Consider the following 12,855-nt stretch of genomic DNA (forward strand, 5'->3'; position numbering starts at 1 on the left):
TTTAAAATAGATATACTTAGGATTCTCAATGAGATGATTGAGACAAACTTCCACTTTAAAATATCAAGAAATTATGAAACAAAAATAGGTGGACATTTTCTTAAAGATCAGATAGATAAAAACAACCAATTAGAAATCTTAAAAATTCAAAATATAGACACCGAAAACTGAGATCTCAATAAATTGAATAAACTCTTCACTGGACACAGTTGAAGAAAAGACTAATAGATTGGAAGATAGTAAAAATACAGGAATTCACCCAGAATAGAGTATATAGAGATTACATTTTACATGAAGGGAAATTAGTGCATATGGAAGCTAGACTGAAAAGCTCCAAGATATATGTGTCTAATAAATTAGAGTTCTGTCAGGAGAGAGTGGAGGGAATGGTACAGAATAATACCAAGTTTTTCAGAATTAAAGATAATTGTGAAGATTTGATAAGTGCATTCAAATATTAATATCTAGCAGGATAAAGATAAATTTCTACCTAGACACATAAGAGTCAAGCTGCAGAGCATCAAGAATAAAGAGAAATCTTGCCTGTAATTCCAGCACTCTGGGAGGCCAAGGCAGGAGAATCACTTGAACCCAGGAGTTTGAGACCAACCTGGGGAACAAAGTAAGATCCCATCTCTATAAATAAATAAATAAATAAATAAACAAACAAACAAACAAATAAATAAGAAAAAAAAGAGAAACCTTAAAAAGCTGCCAGAGAGAAAAGAGTGATAATCTACAAAAAAATGACAACAGTTCTTCATCAGCAACAAACAATTAAAGAAAGATGTGGAGTAAATATTTTCAAAATGCCAAGGGAAAATAAACAGTCAACCTAAAATTTTTCCCAAGGAAGACAATGAAAAATAAGTTTATTTACATAAGAATTTCCCACACACAAGCCTCACTAAAAGAAAATTTAAAAGGCATATGCCAGCAAGAAGAAAAACATATTCAGAAAGTAGCCATGGGAATCGAAAGAGAATGGCAAACACCAAAAGTAATTACATATGTTGGTAAATTTAATTAATTAACCATTTTTAAAAGTCAGTATTTTTTGTTGTTTAAGCTAAAGCTACAACTCAACATAGCATATACAAGATGGAGGGGTAAGAAAGAGTCTTCAATAGGCAGGTAGGGCTGACTACACTGTATGTGGGAGGATAGAAATACTAGATAGGTTTAGACTTTTTTGGGAATTTTCAGTAAGTAAGACATATCTTTCTTTCTTGTTTTTTTTTTTTTGACAGGGCCTATGCTCTGTCACCCAGGCTGGAGTGCAGTGATGCGGTCTCTGCTCACTGGAACCTCTGCCTTCCAGGCTCCAGCCATTTGCCCATCTCCGCCTCCCAAGCAGTTCGGACTGCAGGCACACGCAACTGCACCCAGCTAATTTTTGTGTTTTTTGTAGAGATGGGGTTTTGCTACGTTGCCCAGGCTGGTCTTGAAGTCCTCAGTTCAAGTGGTCTGCCCGCCTCAGCCTCCCAAAGCGCTTGGATTACAGGCATGAGCCACAGCACCCAGCTGTCAATAAGACATATCTTTTAAAAATTTAGAGTGATAATTAAAATTATAGAAATGCAATCTATAGCTGCCAAGTCATAGGAGGAAAATAAGTAGAAATATAAAAGCAATCAGTCCAGCAAGAGGCAAAAGAACAAAAATAAAGCAAAGATGTTTTTTAGAAAACACAAAACAAGGTAGTAGAAATAAGTTCAAATATATCTATTATTAATTGTAGCAAATGAAAACTGATTAAATTCACCTATTAAAATGAAAAGATTATCCCACCTGCTAAACATTTTTTAATGCAGCTATATCCTGCTTTCTGGAAACACACCTAAAATAAAACTTTTCAGGAAGTTTGAAAATGAAGGAATGGAAGAAGTATGTATACCAAGCAAATTTTAACAAAAAGAAAACTCCTTCATGATTAAGTTGAAAAAAAGCTTAGAAATAGAAGAAAATTTCCTTGACCTGATAAAGGCTATCACAAACTTTCTAGAAACATCATTCTTAGTGGTAAAAATTAAAGTATGTCCAATAAAGTCAAAATAAGAAAAAGATGCTCTTCACTTCAATTCAGTATTACACTAGAAGTCATCAATGCAATGATCAGAAAAAAATATATGAGTTATAAGAGTTGGAAAAGTAAATAGGAAAGAGTCTCTCTCTCTCTCTTTTTTTTTTTTTTAGACTTTATGACTTACACTGGGATTATAGGTGCAAGCCACTGTGCCTGGCTTAGACTGTATAATTTTCTACATAGAAAATCTGAAGAAATCTACACAACCCATAAAAGATTTTAGCAGGGTTTTAGATCAAAATGCAACAGTAGCATTGCAATACACTAGTAATAATGAATTATAACAGACAAACATTCCATTCACGATGTCACAGAAGCTATAAGATACCTGGTGCTATGGTCTGAATGTTTGTTTCCCCCTCAAAATGCATGTGTTTAAATCTAACCCCCAAGGTGATGTATTAGGATGTGGGGCCTCTGGGAGGTGATGAAGCCATGAGGGCAAAGCCCTCATGAACAGGATTACTGTCCTCATAAAAGAGATCTGGAGAGCTCCGTAGCCCCTTCCATTATGCAAAGACACAGTGAAAAGATGGTCATCTGTGAACCAGGAAGTGGGCCTGCACCAGACACGAAATCTGCTGGCACCTTGATCTTAGACTTCCCGGCCTCCAGAACTGTGAGGAATAAATTTCTATTGTTCATAAGCCACCCAGTCTATGGTATTCTGTGATAGCAACCCAAACATACCAAAACACCTAGGGAAAAACTTAACCAAAATGTATAAACTCACTTTGGAGACACTTATAAAATTTGATTGAGGACATAAAATTAAACCTTAATAAATTAGAGACATACCATGTTTAGAGTTTAGAACAGATTTCAATTTTCTCCACAACAATGACTGATAAAACTGACTACCTTAAAATTAAAAATTTATGTCCAACAAAAACACCATAAATAAATCAAAAAATAAACTATGGTTTGGAAAAGATACTTGCAATGCATATAATTAACTAAATTAATATTAGAATTTACAAATGAGGCCAGGCATGGTGGCTCATGCATGTAATTCCAGCATTTTGGGAGACCAAAGCAAGAGGATCACTTGAGCCCAGAAGTTTGAGACAAGCCTGGGAACACAGTGGGAACTCATCTCTACAAAAAATTTAAAAACTAGTTAGGCATGGTGGTGCATACCTGTGGTCCCAGCTACTCAGGAGACTGAGGTGGGAGGATCACTTGAGCCCAGAACATCAAGGCTACAGTGAGCTATGATTATGCCACTGCACTCCAGACTGGGTGACAAAGTGAGACTCTGTCTCAAAAAAAAAAAAAAAGAATTTACAAATGAATAAGAGAACAAAACAACTGAATAGAGAAATGGGCAAAGGATATGCACAGGCAGTTCACAGGAGAGGGAACCCAAATGAATAAACAGGAACAGAAACTTAACCTCAAAAGAATGAGAATGAAAGTGAAATGAGATGCCATTTCACCTCCAACAGGTTGACAGACGTTAAAATGACTGAGAATCCTAAATGTTGGTAAGCAACAGAAACTCTCCTATTCTGCTAGTAAAAGTGTAAATTGGTAAAGGGCTTTGAAAAATATCTTAGTCGTATCTAGTGAATTTAATATTTTTACTTTGCTACTAACCAGAAATCCCGTTTGGGGTTATTCCTAAAGTAGCTCTGCTGCAGGTGCACGTGGAGTCATGCAGTAGGCTCTTCACTGCCACACTGCAATGGTGAAAAAATGCAAACAACCTAAATGCCCATCAACAGGAGAGTGGCTGAATAAAGTGTGGTATGATTATATAATGGAATACTCTTCACTAGTTAAAATGAATGAACAGATCTTTACATATTTCCATGGATAAGTCTCAAAAACGTAGTGTTGAGCAAAAATAACAAGTTTCAGAGCAATATTGTTAAAAACAAACAATATACTATATATTTTATGCATACCACATATTATATGCATACGTACGTAAGTAGTAATTACTAGAATGCATGAGAATGGTAGAACAGTGATTACAGGGTAGGGGTCACTTATAAAATTTGATTGAGGACATAAAATTAAACATGAATAAATTAGAGACATGCCATGTTCATAGTTTGGAACAGATTTTAATTTTCTCCAAAATAAAGATTGATAAAACTGACTATCTTAAAGCAGGGAGGAAGAGAGAGAATTGGGGAAGGAGCTACAGGGAGCTTCAACTCTTTTGTAATGTTTTATTTCTTTAAAAACATAATGCTGATATGCCCAAAGCGAAAGATTTGTTAGAGCTCAGTAGTAGATAAAGGGGCTGTTATTTTATTGTTCTGTACATTTTTCTTTATATTTGAAATTTTTCACAGATTTTTTAAAGATAGTGAATTTTAAAGCCAAATAAAAATGTTTTGGGCATAATTTTAAAAGCCACATGTGAGTTATATCATATCCCCAAAATTGCTACTGAAAAAAGGGTTATTTTGCTTCACACCAACAAATATTTGTTGAGCCTTTGGTCCATGCGACACTCTGGGATACACTGGAGACCCAAATGGACTTGGTCTCTGCCTTCATAGGACTCTGAATCTCCAGGGAAGACAGACTCTGGGCAGGGAGGGAAGCCTGTCATTATTGGAGAAGTCCACAGACAGATGGGTTCGGATGGGTCCTGCCCGGAAAGTAGAGCCCAGCTGGCCTGGCAGCTCTGCTCAAACCAGATTACAATTGTGTTCTCCTGGGAGTATGAACTGGAAAATGAGAGGGGATGGGCAGGTGGCAGGGAGGCCAGAAGCTAAAAGGATAAGAGGCAGGGTCAGCCTCGAGGCAGGAGGGCCGTGATGGGGTGAGGGCTCAGAAGGCGTGGGGTAGAGAAGAGATGCACAGAGTCAAAGATGAAGCTAGCTGGTGGCTGAAGGAGAAGGGAGGGGGTGCAAACAAATCAGGAATGCAGGGAGTGGATGGGTCACTTGAAAGAAGGCACTTGACTTCCTACTGCTGCAAGGGGACCCGATAACCTGTCCCCAGCACTGCATAGGACGTAGAATTACCCTGGAGACTCTACTCCCCAGGCAGTCAACTCTGGCTGACTTGGATTGCCCTGGTGGAAGGACAGGACTTTATGGGAAGCATGGGGCACTCCAAGAAATGCTACTGCGGCCACAGCTCCTGGGGTGCTGTAAGCAACAGCTTCAAGCTAGCTTAGAAGTCCGCCTTATCTTGGGGTGACAGACCATTTCTGAGTACATAGACCTCTTCCACGTTCTCTAATGGTTGCTGGACTTCTGACCAAATAAAGAGTACCTAGCCTATTTCAATCAATCACAGCCCATGGTGTGATTTCTTCCATGCGGTCCCATCCAGGCTGTATGAAAGGCCCGGGGTCTCCCAGGCTTTCTATAAGCCCATCTGTTTGGCCTTTCCTTGGTTTGGTGAGGCCGAGCTGTGTGGTAGAGACTGCCTTTTCCATATCACTGCAACTCTGGAAGATAAACCTAACAGTACTCGAGGGGTAGCAAGGACAGTGGTGTGAGGACTGTGGACACCCAGCACAATCGACTGCGTTAAATCCCGGTTCTGCCACTAACTAACTACATCACCTCATGTGGAACACTTACCTTCTCTTGTGCCTCAGTTTCCTCTTCTGTAAGTGGGGATAATCACGGCACCATCTCATAGGATTAAAATAGTTACTACATGGAAAATGCATGGGATTACTCCTGGCACACAGGAAGTGCCAGATCAGCATTGGCCGTCATCATCGTTTATTACATAACTTGAGTCTCCATTCCTTGCTACCAAAAGAACCAGTTATACAGAAAAATAATATTTTTATTTTCTTTTTTGTTTTGCAGCAAAAGTTATGTTATTCCTTTGCAGTGCAGCTGCCCTGTAGATTTTGAGTTCTATATCACTTTGATTCAGTCTCATCAAGCCTTTGCTATTGAGCCAACATCAGGTAAGGAGTGTGAAGATTTCAGGTTTCCCGGCCCATGCCTGTAATCTCAGCACTTTGGGAGGCCGAGGTGGGCAGATCACGAGATCAGGAGATCGAGACCATCCTGGCTAGCACAGTGAAACCCCGTCTCTACTAAAAACACAAAAAATTACCCGGGTGTAGTGGCGGCGCCTGTAGTCCCAGTGCTCTGGAGGCTGAGGCAGGAGAATGGTGTGAACCCGGGAGGCAGAGCTTGCAGTGAGCGGAGATCTCGCCACTGCACTCCAGCCTGGGTGACAGAGTGAGACTCCGTCTCAAAAAAAAAAAAAAGATTTCAAGTTTCCAATTTCTTTTGAGTTCTTGGGTCAAAGAGAGGATTTGAAAAGTAGGTGTCAAGTTCTAAAAACAAGAATAAGCTGCACTCAAAAGTTATATTTTCAAACACATAACAGTAATGAATTTTACGCATAACTGACATGATGTAAAATGGAATTGGACACGTCAGAAAAATGACACTTTGGGATCATTTGTATCATCCAGATGATTTTTAAGAATGTTCAGGTAAGTTTCTTCCAAGATCGAAACTTAAAATCAGAAATTGATCCATTTCCATTCTAAGTTTGGCTCCTGGTGCATCCTTGGTTTCGTATCCACCTTATAATTCAATTTCAGATAAAATAGGAATCTGCTTTCTTCCAGAGCTTTTGGAATCTTAGTGAAGGGTCTGATGAATTTGTCTCATCTGTGGTGTGGACAGTGTGTTTTTGCATGCCCCAGAGGACATAGATCGCTAGGCTGCTAAGGACATTTGAAAGAGATTTTACACCTAAAGTAATCTCTGCTTCCCAGTTCCTGTCTCTTGATATTTAGGTCTGGGATTCAAGTATCTGTCCACAGTGGTCTACTGTGGACAGATATTTAAAATTGTTCAGTTTAAACAATTTAACAATTGCTAAAATGGTTTTAAGTCTACGTATTCATTTGTTTACAACTCTTTCAGTACTGCGAGTACACATTGTGTCCGACAAATGAGTGTTTACAGCAGAAATTGTGAATTAATTCTAAATTATGAAATGTACATAGATTTTTTTCTAGAGGACTAGGAGCCATTCTGAGATTTTTTAAAAATATAGAGTAACCACCGTTTACATTGCAAAAAAACAGGACTTTATTCTCTTTTCAGAGAGAAGGGGCTTATTATTTTCAGCTGTGTGGGCCTAAAAAAGAAGGGAAAATAAGTGGTCACTAAAATTATACTAAACAAGATAATATTTCAGATGTTAAGTATAGTTGATATTCTCACAGTAGGTTTCCTGTGGGTCCCTGCCCCACTGATGGTCCGTAATTCTGTTAAGTTCCATGGGCAGAAGGGACCACTACAATTTCTGAGCAGTCATGATGGGAGCTGTTTTAGACAGGTCAGCGTGCAGGTTTACAGGTATGACTGAGGTGGGTACGGACAGGAGTCCAGGAATTCGTGGTGCTGGAATGAACTCACGTAGCACTTGAGATCTCGAAGTGAGCTAACATCAGTAACCAGGAAAAGGAAGAAAAACTTGACAGCTTATGGCCTAGCCATACTTCTCTAAAAAACAGTGACCTAAGACTCAGAATATTAATTTACCCAGAGGGTTTTGAAACACAACCTATTCAAAATCAGGGTAGTACGTAGATCATAAAATACAGCATTAAGCAGAATTGACTGACAACTATGTATGACACACTTAAAAAAATAATGCAGACCTTTCCCCCAGTGCTTGGATTATAAAATGCGGAGCCACATAATTCAGACAAATGCATGATACATGAGATACTTTGTCTGATTCATCAGATAAGAGTTTGTGGTTGTTTTGGTACTTTATTTATTACTTAATATTTTAAATGTGTCCTTTAGGTGAAATTAAATTGAATATACCAGTTTGGAGTTGAGGGAGAGGGGAGTGCTAGGGACATACACTTGGGTGTCACTGGGTGCTGTACATTTATTTGTACAGCCATGGGACTGGACGTGAGGTCACCTTAAGAGTGAGTGTGGATAGAGAAGTGGACCAAGGACCACTCAGACACTCAGAGGACAGCAAGGGGAAGTGGATCCAGGAACAAAGAAAGACCAAGGAAGAAAATCAGGAAAGTGCAGTGCAAAAGAAGAGAATGAAGGAAAGAAGGAAAGAAGCCTGGCCAGCCAGGGCTCTTGATCTTTGGGATCCATCTTTTGCTGATTTGAACGACCTGCATTGTGTGGATGGTGCTGCTGACGTGGCGTTCCAAACTGGTCTCATGGGCTCTGCCCTTCAGCCTCCTCGGTAGCTGTTTTATGAATCTCAGGCCATCGTTGCTCCACCAGTCTCAGGAACGTTCTTGGTTTGGTTCCCACTTTGATGATGTATCAGTACATCTTTGGCTGTTACACTTTTGAGGTTCCATAACTTCACCTGCAATGAAGAAAGCCTTGGCTGCATGGAGAGTGAGTGCAGCTCTGACGATCTTTGTGCTCACTGGGCTCCTGACTTGCCAGGTATTTGGCTTGACTCGGAGGCCATACAGCTGGACAGTCGTGGATGGCTTTTTGGCCACAAGGCATTATTGCCTCCGTTTTACGAACTGGGTTCAGATAGACTAAGAAACTGGGCTAATTTTACACAGTTAGCATGTGTATTTGTAGACACTGTTTCAAGCACATGTTTGGTAACTGATTTCTAAAGGACTTGGGACATCCGTAGTCTGCTAGGTTATGAAGCCATACCTTCTCTAGGAACTAGAAGCATCATCTACGCATACCTTCCAGGCATGTTATGCTCAAGTTTGCCAAATGAAAACACAGTTTGAATCAAGCTATTAATAATTCTATTTATAAGGTATGCCCTCAACTTTAACTCAACTGGCCATCGTTAAGATGCCGGTGTGCCCTGTAGTTGTCAAAAGCGGGACCTGCTGTTGTTGGGGCCAAGATATTCCTGAGACTGAAGAAAATGAATAAAAGATTTTATGACCTTCCTGTACTGCTGACAAGAAATCATATGCAACCAAAACTTCAAGAACACTCTGTTGATAATTTTGGAAGAGCCAGCAATACATGACTTTGGCCAAGATTTCTTTTTTTTCCGTAAACTCTGAAGAGAAGTATTGACCAAGATCTTATTAGCATCGGAGATCAGGCAAATGGCACAAAAAAATTGTTGAACTTGTCTACTTGTCACTATTTTGTGATCCTGGACATTCCCTTGTTGTCACATGTGCTAAGGAAGAATTCATCTAACTCATATAAATGGTAAATTATAGCATTAAATGGCTGGCTAAGCAAGACGTCCTTGAGGGCTGTTGCTTAGAGTTCTTATATAAAGTTTCAATAAGTTCATTCTCTCTTCCTTTAATTATAAGAAATATATAAGCCACTTACAAATAATTTTATATTTTGCATTTTCTTCTGAAATGCACATTTTTTTTACAACTTTATATCAGTTTGGGAATAAATCCAGAGCCTCTGCCGTCGCTTGGTTCTAGACATTACCTGGGGGCCACCAATCCAGCAGGAAGCACCTTCTAGCAAAGAAGAAATTCCCATCCTCCAGCATGAGCACAAAGACACCAAGAGCAGGGTAACCTGCCTGTCGAGGTTCAAGCCACTCTCATGCAGCACCTGCTCTGGGCAGCCTGTCTGGACTTGCCCATAGTCCAATCATGCCATCTCAGCTGGGCTCAGCCGTACTCCTGGCTGTACCTGCCACTGTGCTATCCACACACCAGCATTTACCCACTTACATTTCAAAAGGGAGCATGTGCTGGTTCCTTTTTGCCTCTTTTTTCTCCAAAGGCTAGTTGGCCCCTGTCTGAGGTAGTTTATCACATAATAAGCCCTACCTGCAGGGTCCAGCAGCCTTTGTGAATCCAGGGCAGAGCCATTACATCCACAGGGGAAAATGATGAGGGGAGGTTTCCCCTGCTTCTCCTCCCTGCCTCACTGTACTCCTGCGGACAGGTGAGACAGAAGATCCCCAAACCCCAGCACAAACTGTGCAGGGGACAGATCAGGACTGTCAACGGGAGGGTAAGACTGGATCTCCAGCACACAGCGCAGGCCCCCATAAAATGCTTCTTGCTGGTAGTTAGGACCATGATGAATAGCCTCATCTCAGAAAACATATACTGGCTATATGACTGCTTACAGAAATGACAACATGCAGGTCTTTGGCAAGGTTCACTTCCAACAAGTAATGGAAATTAGTGAGATAACCAGCAAAGGGCCTCTGATAATGATAGCCTTCCGGGTCAGCAAATGGAGGAACAGCCAGGGGCCATATGCAGGGTTGGAAAAGAGTCCTCATGAGAGGTAAAATCGAGAGATCAAACCTTTAAAAGATTTTCCAAAGCATCAAACCCAATAGTGAGGAAGGGGAGAATAATTAGGGATAGTTAATATATGAGATGCAAATGAGTTCCCTAGCTTTTAGAGGATGTAGGTAATTAATGACACACTGAAGAAGTCAGGAAAAGCTAGACAGACAGGTGGCAATTTTCTATCACATTGGTAGCAATGGTCAGTTTTGCCTGGTGCCCAATATACCCTTGATGGGTGTCTGGTTGCACACAGCATGGCCGGCGTGATGTTCATAATTGCTTCTATTTACTGATTGTTAGCCACATGCCAGGTGCTGTGCTAAGCACATCACATGCACTATCTCATTGAATTCCATAACCCTGTCCAAGAGGACCATTTGATGGGCTGTCATTCTGGGCTGGTTGAGCTCAACTGACCACAGCAGCAGTCAGTGAACTTGACCCAGAGGACAATGCCTGTACCTTAACGAAACTCTTACCTCACACCTCTACTGCCCATACAGAAGTACTTGTTCCAGCAAAGCCAGGAAGAAGTCAGAGATGGTTTGGCCCAGTCTCTCACCCTGCTGGGAAAGCCAGTCTTGCAGGAGGCTGGAAGAGAATGAGGCTTTCATGATAGAGAGCAGGCACTTCTGCGGGTCCCACAACGCTGGTTTGGGGTAGGTGCCATGCCAGAAAACAGGCAACAGCAACAACGGGAAAAAAAGAGCCTCTCCAGGTGTAAATAAGTATAGAAGAAATGAGGTTCAGCAAATACAAATATTCCTTTAAAAATGTCCTTATAGAAAATGAAATGTGTTTATTATTTAAAAATTAAAACACTGAAGAAAAGTACCAAATCCTAGTTGAAAAAATATTACTGAGAATCTCACCACTCCAGAAATAACTATCATGAACATTTAACTATCCCTGCAGATACCTCTCTGTGCTTGTTTACAAAGAGGAGAAAGAGGAAGGCTGGAGGCATGCAATGATGCAGAGACACAGAACACTACAAGAAAACTTGGGTCATACGATATGTAAAAATGCTGTCACTTGATATTGACTGAAGAAAAACAAGTGAAGCTAAAAGGAATTGGTGAACTTCCTTGGTATATGCAATATTCATTCCTAAAATTTGTTGCTAAAATTAAGAAAAGAGATAATGAGAGCATTAAGAGGTCAGAGCCACTGTCTTCTTCATCTGTGTGCCTCATCTTCAGCTGGAATCTTGGCCATGGAAAATGGGAAACAGCATGTGTGTACTCTCTCCCTTCCCTCTTGGAACTCCCAGCTTTGTCGTACCCTTCAATGTTGTCTATAGCATTTATATTCTCTTTTGTGACCATGAATGCCGTGGCTATTTAGTTTCTATTGAAATGGAGCCACAGATTTCACCTCTATTCTTCATTCCATGTTCTTTACATTCCCAAATTCTTCACTTGGGTTTTTCTGGCTGTCTGGATGCTGTCACCTAGTGGCGTGTTAACCAGAGGTTCCTGGGGCCGCATGCCTGAGTGCTCGCATGTTTGACGGTGTCTGTCTGCTGTCTGCAATCTTGAGAGACACCCTGGTGAGGTTTAACAGTCTTGGTTTCCAACTTGGTCTATCTCAGAACTTGGTAGAACTTGCTGATTGTCCCCGGCTTTGGCTTTGCTAGGAATTTGGAGGCTGGGCTGAGTTGTTCCCCATCGAAGGTGAATTCTGGATGCCCTCAGAAATTTTATTTTTAGTCTTGAGGTTGAGCAATTCACCAGCATATGTATTGGTGTTTTTCTGCATCATTTTTGTCCCCTGGAACGTGGCATGTCCTTTTGATCTGGAGAAAAAGGACTTTTGTTATTTTGGGAAATGTTTCAACTCGTAAAACCTTGAATGTTTTCATGTTCTATTTGCTTTGTTCTCTTCCTCAGGAATACCAATTATATGTGTATATTGGTTCTCCTTTGCCTTCAGTATCTATTATCTGCTTTAACATAATTTCATTTTGTGTGGATTTCTCTTTCCTACCTGCCACATCCTTACCTGTGTTTTCAGTGTGTGTGTATGTGTGTGCATGTATGTGGTATTTGCATGAGTGTGATGTATATATGTGAGTGCGTGTTTATTGTTGTTCTTTTGCTGAAGTTTCCACCTCAGTGCCTGTGTTAGTCTGTGTGTTGCTATAAAGGAATATCTGAAGCTTGGTAATTTATTTTCTAAAAAAGTGGTTTAATTGGGTCTGCAGGATGTACAGGAAGCATGGTGCTGGCATCTGCTCCTAGTGAGGCCTCAGGAAGCTTCTAACTATGGCAGAAGGCAAAAGGAGAGCAGACGGTATCAGATGGTGAGAGAGGGAGCAAAAGAGAGGTGGGGAGGTGCAGGTTCTTTAAACACCAGCTCTCATGTGAACTCGGGGCAAGAACTCACTCACTCATCAGCAAGAGATGATGCTCAGCCATTCATAAGGGATCCACCCACATGACCCAACACCTTCCACCAGGCCCCACCTCCAACAATGGGAATCACATTTCAACATGAGATTTGCAGGGGACAGACATCCAAACCGTATCATACGGTTCCTTTTCTTTTTCCATGCGTT

The 12,855-nt window shown here is 40.7% G+C and overlaps 1 protein-coding gene across 1 annotated transcript in view; it reads left to right on the forward strand.

Moving 5' to 3' along the window:
* CFAP221 (cilia and flagella associated protein 221) overlaps positions 1-12,855 on the forward strand; it is a 118,228-nt gene that overhangs the window by 38,302 nt on the left and 67,071 nt on the right. Inside the window, exon 7 of the mRNA XM_023185217.3 lies at positions 5,878-5,981. Within this exon, the coding sequence (XP_023040985.2) occupies positions 5,878-5,981 (104 nt within the window). The remainder of the gene's footprint in view (positions 1-5,877; positions 5,982-12,855) is intronic.

This window comes from Piliocolobus tephrosceles, chromosome 11 (genome assembly GCF_002776525.5).
Source record: "Piliocolobus tephrosceles isolate RC106 chromosome 11, ASM277652v3, whole genome shotgun sequence".
NCBI lineage: Eukaryota > Metazoa > Chordata > Mammalia > Primates > Cercopithecidae > Piliocolobus > Piliocolobus tephrosceles.